Source organism: Tamandua tetradactyla, chromosome 18, assembly GCF_023851605.1.
Source record: "Tamandua tetradactyla isolate mTamTet1 chromosome 18, mTamTet1.pri, whole genome shotgun sequence".
Lineage (NCBI taxonomy): Eukaryota > Metazoa > Chordata > Mammalia > Pilosa > Myrmecophagidae > Tamandua > Tamandua tetradactyla.
The window spans coordinates 59,888,106-59,910,349 of record NC_135344.1 but is presented as its reverse complement, the minus strand read 5'-3'; the positions used below and the strand labels follow the sequence as shown (position 1 = coordinate 59,910,349).

General features: G+C 42.9%; 1 protein-coding gene across 1 annotated transcript in view; it reads right to left on the bottom strand.

Annotated features, from left to right (window-relative positions):
* Positions 1-22,244, bottom strand: part of NPC1 (NPC intracellular cholesterol transporter 1) — a 49,358-nt gene that overhangs the window by 5,575 nt on the left and 21,539 nt on the right. Inside the window, exons 9-22 of the mRNA XM_077135794.1 lie at positions 20,905-21,131; positions 19,576-19,676; positions 17,360-17,462; positions 16,030-16,219; positions 15,384-15,566; positions 14,498-14,612; positions 9,188-9,315; positions 8,948-9,088; positions 5,210-5,299; positions 4,252-4,442; positions 3,788-3,903; positions 3,027-3,156; positions 1,181-1,381; positions 13-244 (exon numbers count right to left, since the gene is read on the bottom strand). Of these exons, the coding sequence (XP_076991909.1) occupies positions 13-244; positions 1,181-1,381; positions 3,027-3,156; positions 3,788-3,903; positions 4,252-4,442; positions 5,210-5,299; positions 8,948-9,088; positions 9,188-9,315; positions 14,498-14,612; positions 15,384-15,566; positions 16,030-16,219; positions 17,360-17,462; positions 19,576-19,676; positions 20,905-21,131 (2,148 nt within the window). The remainder of the gene's footprint in view (positions 1-12; positions 245-1,180; positions 1,382-3,026; positions 3,157-3,787; positions 3,904-4,251; positions 4,443-5,209; positions 5,300-8,947; positions 9,089-9,187; positions 9,316-14,497; positions 14,613-15,383; positions 15,567-16,029; positions 16,220-17,359; positions 17,463-19,575; positions 19,677-20,904; positions 21,132-22,244) is intronic.

Below are 22,244 nucleotides of genomic sequence, written 5' to 3'. Positions count from 1 at the left end.
AACAGGCCTCACCATGACCAGGTTGACCAAGGACACGGCGTTCAAGCTGATACCCCACAGCCACATGGCCCCGAACATGTTGACCAGGACCATGGCGATGGTGGCACACATGAGCACCGCAGCCCACAGCTCACAGCCTAGCAGCACCACGGCCACCAGGAAGATCGCACCCAGTGACACGCCAAGGTTGAAGACCGTGTCATCCACGATGGTCAGATACTGCTCATAGAAGACGTAAAACACACTGTGGACAAGAGGGGAGAGAGTTCCGGTAAAGCACACTCTGGCTTCTGGGAGCGCCACTTCTCCTCTGGCTGCTACTGTGAAACTGTGACTCTGCTCTGGGAGACGGCCTCGTGGAAGCCTCCCTGGGCTTCTACAACCTTGTCGAAGATAGTTTAGCTGGATCTCTGATGGCCACTGAACACACTTTCAGAAGGGCCTGATAATGACCCAAAATGTGTCTTTTATGTAAGGTTATTACTCATAAACCCAATCAATGCTACTTTGTAGACATTACAAACATTCGGTATTTTGGGTAAGTCCTGATCTATCTTGAGAACTCCTTAGGCCAAATGGAGTCTGTGCAAGGCCTGCAGAGAAAATGTTTTCTGCAAAGTTAACCAGCTCCTCCCAGAAACCAGGACACCCACACTGAACTTTTTCCCCAGAAAAACAGGCTGTTCTGCCAAGAACAGGTCAGACTCCTTTCAGTCAGAATATGAGAGTGGAGGGAAAAATCACTGGTTTCTTCTACCTTTCTGTATTTTCCAAGTTCAGGAGATCGTATATTATACTTTTCTTATGAGGAAAAAACTCCCATAAACAAAAGTAAAAAATGTAAAGACACTGTCCCACGTTATCACCAGTCAGGGACACCAGCCTCTGTGAGGCCTTGGCAGGTCTCCACACAGCACCTGCTGCTCACTCTCCGGGTTTACTGCTTCCTCCTTGGTGCTATTTTACAGTCTGTCTCTCTCTGACTGTGAGGTCCAGCAGCCAGAGGTTATGTCTGAGTCTCCAGCACTCAGGTTCTGGCCCTCCCTGCCAGGCAGCAATTTCTCTCGACAGACCTTGCCTGTGCTCACGATGGAGAGGGCATCAGAAGCAGAGCACAGACGAGAGGCAGAGTATCTGCATTGCCCAAAGGGAGCTCCCATTTGTCAAGTTCACACGTTACCTGTACGGGAACACACGGTAGTTCTTTCCTTTGATACCCATGGCTTCTGTGATGTTACTGGCCACAAGGTGGGCCTTCCTCATGGCATCGATGAAGTCGGCCGAGGTTTTCAGCACGGTGTGGTAGGTCATGAAGTACGTGGCTCCGACCCCGGTGCCGTTGCCAAGGATGTTGACTGCTGAACTGTAAGCAGCGTGTCCCCTGAGAGAAGAGTCACCAGGTGTCAGCAATGCCAGCCTTGCAAAAGAATCTGCAGAGTATAAGCACTCGAGGCCAAGTGAAATCATCCAACCTTGGGCACGGACCGTGCTGTTAATTTAAGGGATAAATTCAGTGCCTCCTGATAAGGGAACAATGAAGGTTTTCACTTACCCTCTTCTGGACTGGCTTTTCCTTATTGCTTTTGGCTTCTTTGGTGCCTGCGTGTTCACTTTTGAATGTCCATCAGAGTATAACATAAAGCAGCATAAGCTCTACTCAGCTGCTGTTCCTAGAACTGATTCTGCTTCCAATCAAATATGTTTTGACACAAAATTGGCTAGTAATGATGGGTAACAGGAGGCAGTAAAGAGCAAGGGCCCTGAAGCCAGACAGCCTTGGGATTCATCAGCCCTGCCGCTTATCAGCTATGTGACCCTGGGCAATGTGACTTGATTTGAATGTCAGGAGCCTCTTCCGTAAATGGTGTGACACCACCTATCGATGCAGATATGCTGATGATTAAAGGAAATGATGCAGTGAGGGGCCAGGTATGACGCTACCACAGAGAAGGTTCTCCACAAATGGTGGCTACCTTCACAAGAAATGAAGCCACTTTGACCTGGCTTACAGAGAGAGTTTAGATGCCTATTAGGGGGGCTCCACCCTGTTTTATATAGGCCAAAGCAGTCTGTAAGCAAACCAAAGTGCAAGATTCATTTCTTTCTTTTTTTTTTGTTCCCCCTTTTATTTATTTTTATTCCATATGTTCTACTCCTTTGTTGACAAGGTAGATAAAAGGAGCATCAGACACAAGGTTTTCACAATCACACAGTCACATTGTGACAGCTGTATCATTATTCAATCATCCTCAAGAAACATGGCTACTGGAACACAGCTCTACATTTTCAGGCAGTTCCCTCCAGCCTCTCCATTACATCTTGAATAACAAGTAGGGTTCATTTCTATTTTAATTTTATGGATAATCTTCCAGTGAAAACGCAGACATGATATGTACATTACTGGTGTGACTCTGGGCAAACGTGTCCTCTCGTGGAAAACAGGCATGTTTAGGTTTACCTAACGTACAGGCGGACACTCACTGTCCTCCCACAGAGACTTCAGTCATCTCTACTGCTTCCGGGCCAGAGGTCCTGTCTCCATGGACAAAGTGGCCCTCTGTAACCTCTTGTCTGTCGACAGGCTGGCAAGGAGCATGACGGGGTGGAAATGACCAAAACCTCTGTTTAGGAAACATCACTGAAGCAAAGATCCTGCCCCATATGCCCACTGACACAATTTAATAGATTGAATTTTTTCATATTCTGAAGCACCAGCGTACCCACCTCCCCTCCCCCTGCTGGTAATCTGTACAGGTGTCTGCATCCATCCACCCATATGGGAGGTCCAGGACACAGAAGCACAGGAAACAAATGCCCACACTAGGGTGAATTTGGCTGAAATATAGAAGGCATTTTCTTAAAAAGGTGTTTTAGATTTCTCTTCTCTCACAGAAGGACGGGGACAGAGTGGGGTAGAGGTGGAGAAGAAGCACTTTCCCCGACTGCTCCTGTCACCTCAGTCTTCCCAGTTTTCCATGATGGGCTAAAGTGGACGCGGATGTGGCTGACAGCTCACTTGCACTTACCCTTTGCCACACTTGGGGTTCGGGTTGTCAGAAAGGAACAGGGGCAGGAATTTCATGAAATCTTCACCCTGAGGTCTCTGTTTGCCCTTTGGAGTCAGAGGCCGGCAGCGGACGCAGGAAGGGTCTACCACTAGAGAAACGCAAGCGAGGAGCCAATAGTTAAAGGTCAAGTCTCCTGAGTTTTTTAAAAAGATCACAAAATACTGATAAAGGAATAAGGGAAAATTATTTTCCTGAAACTTTCCCCTTATCCAAAAGCTTCAGTCACACATGATTGTCACAGTCTAATAAATTTGAAATGCCTTCTTTATCTTCAGCAGACTACACAGCATTTTCTTTTTTGAGCCAGTTTTCGGCTATAAGGATGACCTCAATTGGTTTCCATGTTTTCATTAAAATTCTAGAACAACCTCAACAATCTTACAAAACCACAGGGAAACAGTGATTAAAAAAAAGGGAAAGCAATATTATTAAAGGCTAAGTCCAGAGGCCAATTAAGAGAGACCATCAATGTCATCAGGAAAAGATGAGAAACCATATCTGAAGGCCAGCAGCCCTGCCGCAGCACAGCATCTGAGATGGTCAGAATGCAGCACTGTCCAGAGCGAGCAACTCAGGAAAGGGAGAATGACAACAGAAACAAGTCCCAGGGTTGGCACAGAAACAGATCGAGGCCAAGGAGAAATGCAAATGCTTTTCAAGTAATAATGCTAAACACTTCCAGACTAAAAGGAAAGATTTGGAAAAGGAGACGAAAGTACCTGAAGCATTGCAGAATTGTTTTGTAGTATTATAAACTCTGCAGCAAGAAGACTGAGGCTTAATCCAATCAAAATAGTCGTCAATCCAGGACGAGGGAGCAAAGCCTATTCGGGTGCTTGAAAAAAAAAAAAAGAACAAGTTTCCTGAACTGTCCCACAGAGATCTTTAGTCTCAACATTTTTTCTTGAGACCTAACTTTACTTCCCACATTTTATGTGCTGCCCAGTCAAAAGAGAAAACTATATTAGCACTTTATGAAAAAAGCTTCAAGGTATTAGGTAGTAAATTAGTCCTTTAAAAGGTTTTATTTAGGTAAAGTTGGACTGAATGTACATTTTGAATAAAAACAAATTTTCTAAAAATATCTACTTTCAGTGAGAAATTTGAGGCCCAAACTGACTCTCTGGCAGAGACACCTCCTGGCTGCTTCTGCTGTAGTGCAGGAAGCCAAGGGGGCACTCACTAGTTGTCCAGCTCGGCCGCGCTGAATATCTGCTGCACCAGGGAGTTGTTGTTGCAGCCCATGCCTCCGCACACCACGTTCTGCCCTTCCAAGGACGTGTAGTCGTGCCCCTGCTCCAGCACAAAGTACACGGGGGGGCCTGCGTGCAGGTACCGGCTGAGGGACTGGAAGTAATCCACAACGTAGGAGTCCTGCAAGGAGGAGGAAAGGAAAGGAAACAGTCTCCAAAAGTTCGAACGCTACCTGAGCGAGAGGAGTAGCACTGAGAATTCAGAGGGGAGAGCGCTTCCAGTAGGAGTATTATTCAGCCAATAAAGGGAACAAGTTCCTGACACATGGCACGACATGGATGAATTGTGAAGACATTAGACTGAGAGAAGCCAGACACAAAGGGGCAAATGTTAATACTACATGAGTCAACTTATATGAAATGTCTAGAACAGGAAAATTCAGAGACAGAATGTCGATGAGAGGTTACTAAGGGCTGGTACAGAGCTTGTTTGGGATCATGGAAAAGTTTGATAATGGACGGTGTGACAGTGGCATAACAAGTGCCACTCAGCGTGCACTTAGAAATGGTTAACATGGAAAATTTTGTTATCTATTTATTGCCACAATAAAATAAAAATAAATAAATAAAGAGGGCACAGGAGGCTACTAGCTGGGAACCCTTTAATCTGGACACTTGGCACCAGCTTTCCTGCTGGTTCCCCAACCAGAAGGACACCTCCTAAGTTAACAGGCCGGCAGTGAACATTCTATGGCTGTGCCCAAGGGCTGTCTGAGGGTTCAGAACTTCAAGGAGGCCCATGATAGCAGAGCTCTGTGGCTGTTTTCACAACACTGGAGAATCTGTCTGCACTTGTTCTTAGAAGCAGTCATTCCCTTAAAATACCTGCATGCATGTTTTAAGACATTTATCTATCACCAGATAAGCGAGTTAAAGAATGCAACTTACATCTGGCATTGAAAGAGCCTGGTCCAATCCTATCTCCACCTTGTTCAGGACTGCAATGCTGAATGAGAGGAGACCCACAAATACCGCTACCTGGAATAAAAAGCGAGTTACAAGATGGAGAAGCTTAGTTCTTAAATACAAAAAAATCTCAGAACTTTTTATCTACTGAAAAGCAAGTTTAAATGACATCTTAAGAAAAAAGGGAATATGGAGTAGTGGGTGAGACCACTTTCTAGAGTCAAATTCCTTGTTTCAAATCCTGGCCTTGCCACTTAGGATCTGAATGACACTGGATTAGTCACTTAACCTCTCTTGCTTCTTTTTCCTCATCAGTAAAACAGAAAAAAATGGATTTAAATCAGAGAAGCATCTGATTAAATAAGATAAGCCAAATCTTAGCATAGTGCCCAAGAGAAATCGAGTGCTTAATAAATGGCAGATAAGACCATTTCTTTTACTGTTATTGATTTGCCTTAGTAGCAGAGTAACAGATCATCAATGTTGGCTATATCCAACATTTATTTTGATACACATCAAAATAAAAAGCTCTCATATTGCTGCCAAAGATTAGGGCATACTATACAGCTAAAAGGGATCTTTGTGGTGATGGACTAGCTCTATTACTTGATTGCAGTAGTGGTTACCAAATCTGCACAGGTGATAAAATGGCACAGAACTAATTTATGTACATTGTACCAATGTCAAATTCCTGGTTTGCACAATGTGCTATGATTACATAAGACACAATGATTGGGGGAAACTAGGTGGAGGGTACCAGGGTGCCCTGGATTACTTTTGCAACTTCCCGAGAGTCTACAGTAATTTCAAAATAAAAAGTTAAAACAAAAACAAATAAGTAAATCTCTTGCTTATACCAACTGATAAAAACCACCTAAAAATATATTTTATGTCTTTATACACATTTTTGTATTTTTTTTTTGAAATTTTAAAATATTAAGTACCACCTATTTTCAGCACATTGCAGTAATGACATTCTTTTGTTCTTCCTCATGCAAAAACATTTTTTAAATTTGTACATTTAGTCACTATCATTATACATTCTAGGCATTCCTAGATTACACCATCTCAATCTTTATCGTCTTTCTTTGTGATTTCATTTATGCCCCAGCCTTCCTCCCTCTATCATTCTCATATGCAGCTTCATTCAATGTTTTAACATAATTGTATTACAGTTAGGTAATATTGTGCTGTCCATTTCTGAGTTTTTATATTCAGTCCTGTTGCACAATCTGGATCCCTTCAGCTCCAATTAACCAATATCTTACCCTATTCCTATCTCCTGATGGTCTCTGTTACCAAGGAAATACTCCAAGTTTTTTCACTAATGTCAGTTCATATCAATGAGACCATACAGTATTTTCCTTTTGTTTCTGGCTAATCACACTCAGCATAATGTCCTTAAGGTCCATTCATGTTGTTACATACTTCATAACTTTATTCTTACAGCTGCATAATATTCCATCTTACGTAAATGTCACAGTTTGTTTAGCCAACTCTCTGTTGATGGACATTTTGGCTATTTCCATCTCTTGGTAATTGTTAATAATGCTGCACATTGGTGTGTAATTGTTACACATTGGTGTGTAAATGTCCATTTGTGTCCTTTGAGTAGAGACAGCATATAGATGGGTCCTGTTTTTTAATCCATTCTGCCAGACTATGTCTTTTGATTGGAGAATTTAATCCATTAACATTCAGTGTTATTACTGCATGGGTAGTACTTTCTTCTACTATTTTGCCTTCTGGATTTTATATGTCATATCTAATTTTCCTCCTTTTTACCTTTACTCATAGTCTTCCTTTCTACACTCTTCTCCATACCTCTCTCTTCTGTCTTCATATCTGTCTCTAGTTTTCCCTTTAGTATTTCTTGCAGAGCTGATCTCTTGGTCACAAATTCTCTCAGTGATTTTTTGTCTGAAAATGTTTTACTTTCTCCCTCTTTTTTTTCTTTTACATGGGCAGGCACCGGGAATCGGCCAGGTCCTCGGGCATGGCAGGCAAGCACTCTTACCTGCAGAGCCACTGTGGCCCGCCTCTCCCTCATTTTTGAAGGACAGTTTTGCTGGATATAGAATTCTCGATTGGCAGTTTTTCTCTTTTAATAATTTAAATATATTATCCCACTGTCTTCTCACCTCCGTGGTTTCTGCTGAGAGATCTGCGTATAGTCTTATTGGGCTTCCCTTGTATGTGATGGATTGCTTTTCTTTTGCTGCTTTCAAGATCCTCTCTTTCTCTTTGGCCTCCGACATCCTGATTATTAAATGTCTTGGAGTACGTCTATTTGGATCTGTTCTCTTTGGGGTACACTGCACTTCTTGGATCTGTAATTTTAAGTCTTTCATAGGAGTTGGGAAATTTTCAGTGATAATTTCTTCCATTAGTTTTTCTCCTCCTTTTCCCTTCTCTTTTCCTTCTGGGACACCCACAACACATACATTCGCGCACTTCATATTATCTTTCAATTCCCTGAGTCCCTGCTCATATTTTTCCATTTTTTCCCTATAGTTTCTGTTTCTTGTCAGATTTCAGATGTTCCGTCCTCCAGTTCAGAAATCCTATGTTCTGTCTCTCGAAATCTACCATTGTAGGTTTCCAGTTTTTTTCATCTCTTCTACAGTGTCTTTCATTCCCATAAGTTCTGTGATTTGTTTTTTCAGACTTTCTTCTGAAAAAAATTTCTTCTTTTTGTTCTCTGCCTTCTTTATATCCTCCCTCAATTCATTGATTTGGTTTTTAATGAGGTTTTCCATGTCTGTTTGTACATTCTGAATTAATTGTTTCAGCTCCTGTATCTCATTTGAATTGTTGGTTTGTTCCTTTGACTGGGCCATATCTTCAATTTTCCTAGTGTGATTTGTTATTTTTTGCTGGCGTCTAGGCATTTAATTACCTTAATTAGTTTATTCTGGAGATTGCTTTCACTTCTTTTATTTAGGGTTTTCTTTCTGGATGAATTTTTGTTTATCTGTTCTTTGACATTTTGTTCAGCTTTATCTGGACCTTTAGCTTAAGTTTTGTTTAACAGAGGAGAATTTTTTAGTTCTTGTGTTCTAGTTTGCTAGCTGCCGGAATGCAACACACCAGAGACAGATTGGCTTTTAATAAAAGGGGATTTATTTTGTTGGTTTTTCAGAGGAAAGGCAGCTAACTTTCTACTGAGGTTCTTTCTTACATGGAAGGCACAGGATGGTCTCTGCTAGTCTTCTCTCCAGGCCCCTGGATTCCAACAACTTTCCCCGGGGTGACTTCTTTCTGCATCTCCAAAGGCTTGGGCTGAGCTACAAGTGCTGAGATGAGGAATGCCGAGCTGCTTAGCAGTGCTACATTGCCATCTCTCATTTAAGCACCAGCCAATTAAGTCAAACATCACTCACTGCAGCAGACATGCCTCCTAGCCAAGGTTCTGGGGGCTGCTCACAGACGGTCCAGCTGGTCCAGACTCGGGTACGCTGTGTGTCCGGTCACTATCGTGGCTCCAGGAGCTGTTCTGTACTGTTTCTGGTTATTTAGTAGTTGTTCTGGAGGACGAACTAAAATGCGCACGTTGTTAAGCCACCATCTTGACCCGGGAGTCCACATTTTTGTATTTTTGTGTGTATATTTAATGGGCCTTAGAAACTCTTTTCCAAGCTGTCTGATTTCTTAGAATGCACATGACAAATCTGCTTGCTGTGGGGAAAAAAAAGAGAAAAACCACTAGTAAGCTCCTACCACAATTGGCCGCATCCAGTCTTTTAGAAGAAGTGGAGAATAGGAGTTTTTGAAGAATCGAAATAAACAGTTCTCTGAGGCTTGGACACCTGTTCCATCTTCAGGACCTCTGACGCAGCAAAGGATATCCAGACGATTTTTCTGAGGGGACAAAGAGTAACAAAGGTCTCAGAAAAATCCTCTGGCTGCTTCATCTAGACTCTAGACTCAAGTTAAATAGGTTACAAAACATACACTTACCTCTTGACGCTTAATGTCTAACCCCAAGAGACTCACGAAACAGGTAATCTGAAGAAGGAAGTCAATGAAGACCGCCATTCCCGCAAACAGGGAGAAAGTGTGAACAGCCGGCATCATCGACAGGCCTCCTGCAAGGGGGAGAGAAGCTGCCGTGTCCCTTCCATTTCCAGCGGATGGTTCTAGGGGAGTCTCCCACTCAGGTGTGCACAGACACACAGGAAGCCAGGAGAGCCACGCCCATGGGAAGACCTTCCCTTCCCTACAAAGGTGTGCTACAAAAGTTTGAGTGGGAGAAGACCATTTTTCAAAATATCGAGTCAGTACCTGAATCATTTGGGGAGGTGCTAAAAATGCAAGTTGCCTGGACCCTATCCTCATCCTACTGAATCAAGACACAGTGGGAATTCAACCCCAATTCTATTACAATATTTAACAGGCGCTTCAGGCACATGTGTGCACATCAAGATTTTTGAACCACTAACACAGGCCATTTTTTTTTATGGCATCTTCTACTTTTTGCTATAAGAGAGGGACAGTGTTTTCCATCTGCTATTATATCAGTGTAGATATACTAAGAGGCAATTTACAATCATATAAGGCTGATCCAAGTCCAAAGCCAAAAGCGCTATATAAGACATAGGAACTGCAAACTGGCAGCTAATGGGTCATATGTAGCCTATTTGGCCCATACTATACTGACCCATTTTCGGATTAATTTTTTTTTTTTTAAGAAGCCAATATTAAAAAATGACATTTTATGCAAAAATCTAGATTGACCACTTTCCTTGAAAAATAATCAGACCTAGCACCCCGGCTGGCAACACACAGCTGCCTCCTTTGGAAAGGACACGTGGACCCCAGGTTGCCACAGTGTCACCACTCCTACTGTCTCCCAGAGTCGCCCCAAACTTGAGGCAGAGTGTCAGGTCCTATTTACAATCAATCACACCTGCAATAGTTTTCTCATAATAGAGATAAAAAGGAGAAAGACTTTTTTTTGCACCCACGTGTCGGAAAAGGAAGTATAAGGGCTACAGTATTCCTCCTTCTCTACCATACTAGGATATTTTCCCAATATCATTCACTGCCTATACCCACACTCAATCCTCAAAACAAGCCAAAATCTGGCAACCTCCACACTCGACTGTGTACTGCTTTGTGGAAATGGGAATAATGTGCTCAGTGTGTCTGCGCTGGAGGCCACCTCCGATGAGCCTACAGGGGCCCCGTGGAGAGGACGTGGTGGTCCGGGCTGGTGTTTGGGTTTTGGCCCATTGATTATCTAGTTTTTTCTGACTTACTGAGTGATTCCAATACAGCCTCCTCTCGATACAGCCTCCTCTCGAGAGAACGCAGTCCCTTTTCTCACTACACTTCAGAAGAGGGAAAGACAGCCCCACTAACAAGTCTATTTGATGTTTTTTCCCTATGAAAGAAATACCAAAGAGCTGATTTTCTTCCCAGCTTACTCTGGCTCCATGTATTAAGGTAAAATCTAAGAATCTCTCCTTACTAATGAGGCTACTTCTGCAATGAGCTGTGAGTGCAGAGAAGGAAGCTGCCTGCGAGAATAAAGGCAAAAAAGGTTTCATCTTGCCAGCTAAGGCCTGCAGTGCTTTTTGGAGTACTGTGTTAAGAAGGATTCTGTGGCTATTCAAGAATGCCATTTTCAAATTGCAACATTTGTCAAAAATCCCCAAAAAAGGGGAAGTGGCAAGATGAGTTCTAAATATCCGTCACTCTCAGCCCCCTCATGAACACTTTCCTGAAATGTGATGAGAAAGGGGATGCTTGTAAAATGATACCCAAGACCCCGCTGGCAATTCTTCTTGTGGTCTACTGAGTGATACTTTCTGATTACAGAATAAAACTTTACATAGGATACAGCACAGCTCTTGGGTTGAGGCCATTATGTGAGGAAGCCAGGGCTGCTGGGCTAGAGACAAATGGCTCAGCTGGCAGCCAACAATAATCACCAGACATGTGAGCGAGCCATCTTAGACCATGAGGCCACAGGGAAGCCACAGGATGACAGCGGCCCCAATCACAATGACACTGTGTGTGCAGTGTATCTGTGCAGGCATTCTCTGCGTGAGCAAGACTGCAGCCTGGAGACTGAGAGCTATAACTGTACCACTGATGACACTGAGTTTTAGTGGAATGGAGGAGTAAGTGGAGTTAATAAAATTGAGCTTCTCCAGGTTTCAATAGTTGACCATAAGATGGTTTCCAAGAAGGTGGAGCTTTCACAACAAGGGCATATCCACGACTGTCACTAAGTTTTAGTCTAAAGAGAAATGTTGGCTACTTCTTTTGCAAATCTATATGCCTACCACCCTAATTACAATTCTGTACTGTGTATCTATCTTCTGGGCCAACTATGATGCATCAGCAGCCAGAGTCATTTTAGGAATCCCCATGGTGCTGACAGCGAGGACTGGCAGTGCCCACCTCAGGGCTGTGTTCCTGGCTCTCGTGGAATATGCCTTTGTAAACATCATCACCTTTGGGAGAGGCCCTCAGAGGAAGGGAACTGGTGAACGAGATGAGAGTGTCAAGGAGAAGGACAGATTGGAGATAAGTCAAGCCACTCACAGCCACATGCACATTTGCACACTGGATATCAGGAACAAGTGTGAGCAACCCTGAGGCCACCATAGGGGTAGGACCATAGGACGGTGCCAGCAGCCAATACTGTAAGTCCCTGAGCAGCCCTGAAGTAGACAGGCTTGCCCTGAACCAGTACGGGGTCTAGGGTACACCCACAACCAGCACAGGATAAAGGGCCCACCCGCAGGCAAGGGGTCAAGGACCCACCCGCAGGCATGCCTCTCAACTCAAAGTCAAAACCCCTGATCGGTTGACGTGAATTCCACCGACAAATGTTCCAAATGTTTTCCCCTTCACCTTCTTTCTTTTTAATGTCATTTACTGCCTTGACTATGTAGACAAAGATCTGTCCCAATGCCTCAATGTAAACTACTTCTTCTGTTGTTCATTAACACCACAGGCATCTGGCAGCCGATGCCTGCTTTTCTGAGGTAAGAGATTCAGTCATCCAACTGGCCTCAGGTCTTGCACATCAGTTGTATTACTGTACCATGTTTACTTAAAAAACAAAACAAAACAGTATTTTTCCAGTCTAGTGTGGCCCAGGTATCAGCTCAAGAGCTCTATTAATTGCCATGTCTACAAAATATTTACAAAAAAAAAAACAACACCAAGAGAGATGTTAGGTAGCTCCTTAGCACTCTTTAGATGTTAGGTAGCTCCTTAGCAGTCTTTCCTAGCTGCCATGAATCATATTGATTTCTTTATTAAACGAAGATGAGAAGAGGATCCAGCTCTCCGCCTGCTCTTCCTGGTAAACTGTACAGTCTCATGCTCCTGAAAAACATCACCAGTTTCCATGATCTCAGAAGAAAAACAAAGCCATTGACAAGTTACAATTTCCAAGAAGGTGGTGGGAAAAAAAAGGGGGGGGGGGGTTCCTAAAAGTGGAAGAAGAGTCCCCTCCACCCAAAAACCCCCCCAACTCCCTCATCGAAGGGGTCCTTGTCTTATGGAAAGTGGATGGAGGTTCTGGCAAGCGTTATCAAAGCTAAACCGAACCTGCCACCTTCACCTCACTTTAAGTTGGATATGCTGAAAAAACGCTTCTTTCTCAGACTTCCAGGCAAAATTCACATTAGAATCCAACCTGGCAGCCACTGAGAATTTATTTTTTCCTTCTTGACAATGCGGAGTTGGGGGGTAATGACCATTTTCTGACCATTTCCATGATCCTGGGATCACTAAATGTTGTGCCCAGGAAATCATGCCACATTTCATGGTTCCTGCTCTAGGCAGAGGGACAGGAAGGGTGGACAACTTTTGCTTCAGCAGATCACTGCTCTTTCCACAAGGAAGGCAAGATTTATGTGCTGTGGAAATGGTGCCTGAGCAGTTACCTGAATTACTCTAAAACAAAGAGTAGATATTTCTTAGCCTTCCAGGGGGCATTATCTAAGGGTGATAGTCCAACAGGGATCAACTAGCACTTTGTGGCTCTACATTCCAAAATATGAAACAAATGCTTCAGGAAGTAAGACAATCACTCATTAAAAACAAACACACAAAAACCTTCAAAAGAACAAAACCACAGATAACATCAACAATCACAGAAGAACTGGCCCTTCCAGCACTTACATCAGCCTCTAAAGTTTTGGCTCCGCCCATGCTCTCTCTACTTCTCTGCCTTGTCTCTGCTCCTGCAGAGAAGGGGCATCTGTCACCAGCTCAAAACACAATTCTGAACAAGTTCAACCAGCTACAGGTGGGATCTGTCCCACTGTAGGACACTGAAGCTTCACTATTATCTCTACACACAGGGGGGCACATTCAGATACACACCTCCCTCTTTCCCCAGGCTCAGGAGACTACAGGATTGGTACAAGTCAAAGAGTAATTACCCAGTGGCTGAGAGAGTTCAAATAGAGTCAAGAGGCTACACTGGAGGTCACTCTTATGCGTGCTTCAGTTAGACATTGCTACCTATCATAACTTGCCAAACCCCAACCAAAACCATTACTGCCAAACCTAAAGAATAGGCATTATGTAAGATTATACAAAGGTTCCATGCACTAGGGTAACTCTCCAAAACCTACAACCTCCAGATGGGTCCCTGGACCAGATAAGTCCTGAAATGCAGAGGGGTCAGACTCTCTAGAACATCAACTAGTTTCATTCTCCTATTCCATATTATCAACAGCCCCTTCCAACATGAAAAAGTTAGAATAGGCATAGCCCAAAAACCCCTAAAGCGTAGGAGGAAGATCAAAGGTGATGGTGGAGTTATACAGAGGTCGGGTTTAACAAGTGAGTATGAATGCTGAGTTAGTATATTACTATTTCTTTTAGCCTTTAGTACCTTAGAGCAGCTAGAAATAAAAACCTAAAATTATGGAACTGTAACACATACCAAACTCTGAAATCTATTCTGCAACTAACTGGTGTGACATACTTTGAAATGTATTGCTTTTATGTATACATGTTATTTAAAGAAAAGGAGTATAACAGAGAAGTTAGGATTTAACAAATTAGTATGACTGCTAAATCATTATATTGATATTTCTGTTGGCCTCCAGTGTCTAGGAGCAGCTAGAAAAAACCCCCCAAAATCGTGAAACTGTAACCCAAACCAAACTTTAAAATCTATTCTATAACTACTTGTTAAAATGTACTTGGAAATTTATTGTTTTTTGTATATGTTATATTTCACACACACACACACACACACACACACACAAAGTAAAAAAAAAAAGTAATTACCTAAGAAAAATGCTACAGTCTCTGAAAAGGATGACAGGAACATACTAGGAGCCACTTCCCCTAGGACCCTGCCCAGTTGCTGGTCCAGCGTTTCCTCGAGAAGACGTTCATCTCTCTAGGAAACAAATTCATTAAATATGTAACATAAAGTCTCTTTCTAAGTAACAGCGCCCTGTTCTTTGCTCCCTTATGTTAACTCAACACTGAAGAAAAATTACTAGCACTGTCTACTTAAGAGTGTATGCTTATGAGCATACAAATTTTGGTGGGGGACCTCGAGGTTCTTAACCCCAGAGCTAAGTAACATGTGAGAAACTCAAGGAAAGACTGTATCGTATTATCAGAAAAATAAGTGGACTGTAGGCAGCACTGGCTGAACCACGATTAAATGACATTCTTTGATGCCATGGGGTGTTCGTTCAGGCTGAGGGATGCAGGGCACCATGTGAGGGTCATTCAGTCAAAACCACTTTCTACAACGCAGGGTGGTGCCTGACATCCTGCCTTTTTAATGCCATCTTGAACAAATTTCTCATTCTTCTATACTATGTTGAGAATCATTTTAATAGCAAACATTTTGGAAAACCCAAAATATTTTCCAAAACTTGTTAGCCCTTCTTGCACACCTGGGAAAAAGATACGTTTTAAATTTAAAACCAAATCCTCATATCTATCCCAGCAACCAAAGAGAGAGATGAAATTCTTGGTCCCAAAATGCCCAGACCAAGTCACCCTCACCTTTGCCCCATCACTTCTTCTTAAGTTCACAGGGAAGTGAAAAAGCTCCTGTTCCCCACACTCACAGACCTGCTGCCTGGAGTCAGGCTGCCACGAGCAGACCCAAGTTCAGACAGAGGCTAAGCTCCGGGAGGCTATGACAATGTACCTGGTAGGTCTGGACCAGGATGAAGATGTTGTCCACCCCGACAGCCAGCACCAGGAACGGGATGACTTCAATGACGATGAGGGTGAGCGGCATCCCAAGGTAGCTGAAGATGCCCAAGGAGCACGCCACAGAGCTCAGCACGATAAGGATGCCCGCAATGCCCAGCGAGATCTTGGAATCCACCTGAGAGCCAATGAAAGACAGGCAGCTTCGTGAGAGTGCATCTTGGCCTATACCTTACTACAAGGTCCTCGTTTTTATTTCACTACATGGGTTGAGCCAATCTAAAGTTAAAAGTACAATTTGCAGCTCCAGCAAAGAAAGGAAAAGTTTCGGTCCCCCCCATCCACACATTTCATGAGCTCACATCCTTATGTGATGGAGTAGACAAATCAGAAAAAACTGGAGGAAGTGAAATATTTTAGGTAAACCAAAAAAAACGGGGACTAAAGAAAATACATGCAGGACACATATAACCCAGAATTAAAACGTGAGGATTTAAGGCAGTTTAATAATTAATATAATTATTAATTAATAATACATAAGGAACAAGTAGGGATAAAAATATGACACCATGTTGTACAGGGGCATTTCTAACACAGAAAGACATACACCCAATAGACACACAGACATCCCGACCACTTACCAGAAGCCTTCTACAGCTTCTGATGTGCCCCAAGGCTATGGCAATATATAAGAACATGACGGCATAGCTAATTACGACAGTGAAGACATCACTGTTACTTTCCCGGTCCAGTTCATCTTCAATACTTCGTTCAGCAACGAAAGATATGGTCAAATTTGGATTCTCATAGTTTTTCACAAAATTAATAAATCTAGAGAGTAGGAAAAAAAAAGTTTGTATTTAATTAAAACTCAGTGACAGCAAATGAAGAAACCTCTCCCCAATCTCTGTGGTGCCAAGGTCACCCTTTAGTTGCCTAGACTGCAACAGGGACCCCCACACTGATGGCCGCAAGGCGAGAAGGCTCAGATCACAGCCAGATTCCAGACACGCTGAATTTCCCACCATCAAAACAGGGTTAGACCCAGCGACAAATACACCACACCAATATAGGGGCCTACAGTTGGGGGGATAAGGGGTATGGCATGTTTTGGGTTTTCTTTTATATTTTTATTTTTCATTTTTCTTTTTGGAGTAATGAAAACATTCTAAAATTGATTGTGGTGATGACTGCACAACTATGTGATGACATTGTAAGCCACTGATTATACTTTGGAGGGACTGTACGATGTGTGAATATATCTCAATAATACTGTATTTAAAAAAAAAAGGGGTTAGACAAATTTAAAAACTGGTTCATGTTTTCCCTGTTTCTTTTTAACTAAGATAGATTTCTAATGGTATAATAACTAAACAGATATCATCATGAAGATTTTTACATTCACAGGACTGAAGGGTATAGAGTGAAAAGTCCCCTGCCCAACTCAGTCTCCTGTTCTCCAGAGCTAACCACCACAGTTAGTTTCTCGGGCATTCCCTTGGTATTTTTTAAGCATGCTGTGCCTGGATAGCCTATATTTACCTCAAGAGGCTGATTTTGTCTTTTCATTTAATACATCTCGGACCATTTATCTACTTTACACCCTTGAATGAACCCACAATATCTTACTGAACACCCGTGACATATTTTATTTAGATCATTCCTGACCACTGTACATTCAGCTTGTTCCTGGCTTTTGCTATCTGAAAACAACACAAGCGACATTCTGTATGGATACTTTTGCATTCTTGTGCAGGAATACCTGTCTAAACAATCTGTTCATAGGTATATATCTTTACTGATTTCTTCTTCTTAATATAACTTAGACATAGTTAGACGATGTTAGTTTTAATTTAGTAGAATTAACTTAGATGATGTTAGTTGATTTAGTAGAATGAAGTAAGCGCTCGCTGCAAGCATCCAGCTTCCAAGCAAGGAAGGACAGTTTGTTTGGCCCCATCAGCAACTCACTCTCGTTCCCAGGCCTGGGCCCTCTGGAGTTTCTCCGTATCGTTATAGTAATTATTGACAGGAAAGGTAATCACAAGGGCAGTGGCATTGTTGTAGTTTTGATCTAGAAAGGAAAAATGTGACATCAAAGAGATTACAAGTCAGGAGAAAATTAGACAAATATAAGGGGAAAACTACAGCACAGCTAGCTGACTGATTTCTCACTGTAGCTAAAGACTGTAAGAGCACATATGAACAAGGCTCACTGAAATAGTCCACATGGGCTTAGGTCAGTTCTCTACCTGAAGGGGGGAAAAGTTACAATTCAGGAAGAAATACTTTTTTTTTTTAAAATTTGTGTTTAACTACATAATCCATGCGTGGTCAAAATTCCAAACCAAGCAGAAAGGTTTTCAGAGAACACCCTCTCCATCCCCAAACCCCATTCCATCCTCCTCATTTTCTTCCCCATAATGTGACCATTTGTGAATCTTTCCAGAGATATTTCTTGCATACATAAGCAAAAACTTTTTACTTGCACAAAAAATAATATACTGCTCTGCACTTTACATTGTAAAATTTTGTATGTTGGAAACAGTTCCGTTTGGTATATAAGGAGCTTCCTTAGTCTTTTTCCAATAATGTTTTGCAGTACAATTTAACCAATCCCCACGTGAAGCATCATTTCAACTTTTTGTTATTACAAGCAAAGCTACAAAGAATAACCTTATAAATGTTTAATATGCGAAATACATACTTGTAGAATAAATTCTTACAGTTCAATCAACTGAATCAAAACACATGTATATTTCTAATTGTGATTAATTCTCCCAGCTGCCCACCAAAAACATTGTACCACTTTTTATTCAACGAAATATCTGAGACTACTTTGTGCAGGCATCATTTTAGACACTGGGGATATATCAGTGAACAAGAGATCAAAATCCCTACCTTCCTGGAGCTAACATTCTAGTAACCAATTTATAGTCCTCACAATGATGTCCTTTCCCCACCTTTCATCCACACACAGGGTTTTATCAACTCCTAGATTTTTCCCGATTTGGTGGGTAAGACACACTGAAATCCACGACAAGGACTGAGGTCAAACATTTTCCCTACATGATAAAAAAGTGATCTGTATTTCCTCTTTCCCGTTAACTGTCACATGCCCTTGTCAACTTTTCTTTCAGACTGTGGATCTTTTCTTTTTTTTATAAGAGCTCTTTACTTATTAAGGAAGTGACCATCATATATACTAATCTTTTCTTCTCCAGTTTGTTGCATGGGTTTTTTTGTTTTTTTTTTTTTAACTTTATTATGTTTGTTTCACTACACAGGAGTTATTAATTTTTATGTAGTCCAATTTTTCAGTCTTTCTTTTTGTGACTTCTGGGTTTTGTGTCTTACTTAGAAATGCCTTCTCCATTTTAGGAATATATATTTTTAAAAACCATCCTGTGTTTTCTTTTAATTATTTAATGGTTTCATTTCTTATATTTTAATTTTTGATCCATCTAGAATTTATTTTGGTGGAAGCACTAAGGTAGCGATACAGTTTAATTTTTCTCCATATGTCTAGCCAGTTGTTGACACCATCCTTTCCCCACGGATTAGACATGGTATGTTATTCTATGAAGCAGAGCAGCTTTTGAGTATGGACCACAACTTCTCCCGTCCCCTGGGGGGGGTGGGGAAGATAACCTATCCGGCCTCCCCCTCAGGTTGCAGAACAACCTGTTGAGCCGCCTGTAACTGGGCTTCAGATTCATGGGTCACACCTAGCCACACCACCAAACGTGTACAGCGTGCTCTGGGAACCAGCAAAGAGTAAACCCAGTGGTCCTTCCACCGTAATGGAAATACCCCTCTTGTTCATTACAGGGGCTTCTTAGCCCGAGGACCATGGACCCTGCGGTGGTTCTGCAGGTGAGTTTCAAGAATTCCTTGCACTCCTTGAAATGAGACAATTATGTGGGTGTGCACGACTGCAGCCTTCTCGGGAAAGGCTCCTCAGCATTTAGCTTCTCGAAGGGATATGTGACTTAGGTGAAGAACAACAGAATCCATTTCGTTTAAATCCAGAATAAAACCCAAAGTCAAAGAGATATTACTTCGGGGATTCAAGAGAAAGGGACTGACAAGACTACTCAATCTCTGAAATCTTCAAAACTACCACTTACCTGCCAAGGACAGAACTAAGACAACTTTATCCAACAGTAAAAGCTTCCCTTACTCACCATCATAGCCTCCCAGCACAAGCCACGGGAACACTGGTCCTCCAAACGTGCCCAGACAAGGATCATGGAGCACACTTGTGTCATTCAGAGAGGCCGGAGCCCTGCCAAAATGTTTAGAAAATGCCTCCCAATTAGAACGAGTCTTAAGACAGCACAGAGACTAAAGATTTATAAAACATTTAGGGAGGCTGATTATATTCGAGGCACAATATGGGCCTCAAGTTACTTAGCTGAATAACATGGGCCAGTACGTGCCTTCATGGTTTACTGAGCAAAAGGCAGGTAATGACCACACAGCAGTCGGTGTCACACTGCGCAGTGCTGAGGGGCACAGGGGAGGGAGCAACTGAGACATGGGAGAATCTGTCACCCCAAAGATGTGTGCACGGAGCCAGATCTCTAAGGACCAGGGAGAATTCACTAGCGAAGGAGGAAAGCAGGATGCTCCCTAAAACCACAACTGGGGGCTGGGGGGTGTGAGGGTGGGAAGGGGAGGAAGAACAGGAGCACGTAAGAGCAGGAGAGTAACAGCACGGCAGTGTGGGAAATGACGAGAAACCTGTGTCCTGGGCGTGGGGCACCCATGTAGGGTGTGCGGTGGAGATACTGACGAGGGAGGGGATGAGGCTGGGAAGGGGCTGGACATAGACCACGAGGGAAAAGGCTTTAGGTGGCATGTTAAGTAGTTTGGATTTTTATAACCACTAAGCACAAAGGGAGCAATTAAGAGTTTTGAGGGAAACAGACGTCAGGAGCTGTTTTAGGAAGAACAACTCGGGGCAAAGTAGAAGAAGGTCTGGAAGTGGGAAAGAAACAGCAAGGAGGGAGACCAGTCCAGAGCCACAACAGGGGTTGAAGACAGACAACCAGTGGGAGAGGGAGCCAACATCTCAGGGCCGAACAAGCCAGGACTCTACTGGCACTCTGTAGGTCCTGGCACGTGATTCTAAACGTCACCCTTCAGAGTAGACAGACGGTGCCCTGGGGGTGAGGGGAGACGCTAGCTTGTCTTCACGTCCTGGATCCGAGAGCTCATCCAGAGGTTAAAATCCACAAGAGTTACACGGAGGAGGTGAGGGTGGGGAAGAATACAGGGATGGTTTCACGTTCAGAAAACGACACAGGGACTACGGGGAGGTGGGGAAGAGGTTGGTCTGTGCTTGGCGTTAGCCTTTGCAGCTCCTGCAGGACCTCTGGGGACAAGGGCAGTCATGGCTATGTCTCTAGTATCTAGAACAGTACTGAAGAGCAGGGCTCAGCTGAGGGTGAGGTAAATGATATCTGGTTTGCTGAGGCAGGTACTCTCCCAGAGGTGGTGTGTGCTCTTACCGCACACAGTAGAGAAAGTGCGTGTGGTAATCTGCATACACAAAGAAGTCATCCCCTTCTGTACGGTCCAGCATGGAATGGCTATTCTGGAAGTAATTCAACACACTCATAATGGTGCAGTTATTGTTATAAGGTGAGAGGGGGGCCAAACAGATGTCTTGAAGTGTCACAGTCTGGTTGTTGTAAGATGCAGTAATGTTTTCGATGGCTGTTTGTAAATCAAGAACCTGAAAAAAATAAAAATAAACACAGAAATGTGTCAGATTTATCTGAGATTTCAACTAAGCATTATTGGCCCAAAGAGTCAAAAGATACAGGTATTTGGGGAGCATCCTTCCTAGGATGGGGGAGAGCATGTGACCAACTGTCCAATGAAACCAAATACCCAGTCCTTGGGTACAGCAAATTGGGACGGAGACCTGGTTGAGAGTGTCCGGACAGAAGGGAGGTGATGCCATGATCAGATTCTAAACAAAACCCAGACAGGTGCTAGCAAAGGACATGTGCATCTCCCCTCTGCTCCCTTTTGGGCTGTGACCAATGCAGCTACAGAGGGGTGAGCAGAGCCAGACGCTGGTCTTCTTGGACGTGCCCCCACAATACCACACCACCCACTGCCATGCTACACACTGCACCTACTCGTGTAATCCCCACATTTTTAAACAGAGAAGAAACTCTTGGAGGTAAATGATTACGTGGTTCATCTTTTGCATAACATAGGTGGCTTGATAAACATTTGATAAATATACAGTGAACAAGTTGGAAAAATGCAACAAAAAACCGTTGGTTGAAGAAAAGATTGCATGGAAGTCTTGAGATGGTTTTGATGCTTTTCAAGATATCAGACTTCTGGGAGGCAAGAGCAACAGTTAAAGGGAAAACAGTGACACTGTGTAATCATCTCATTAGGAAAGTGGAATGTATTTTATTCACAGGTATGGATCTCAAGGCAAATGTGATATGGAAAATGGGGAGGTTTAATAGCTTTTGAAGAGAAGTGAGATGGCGTCTCATATGCACACTCCTTGAAATGTGGGTTGGGAGTCAGAATTCTGGCAATAATAGGTTATTTCTACAAGCTGGATCAGTAACAGATCCAGCAGCTTCTTCCTCAGCCCCAAGAAGCACAAGGGGCTTCATTCCTTTGGGTCCTAGCACACTACTTTCAGTTACCAACGGGGAAAATATTCATAAATCCCTAGGGTACCGTCCGTATAAATGCATTATGCCTCAGCAGAGGAATGCTACTCAGATCTTCCTCTGCTCACCTCAAGCTCAAGGGAAGTTCAGACCTACTATAAGACGTAAATGCAAGAGCAGCCCACAATAAATTTCTCATT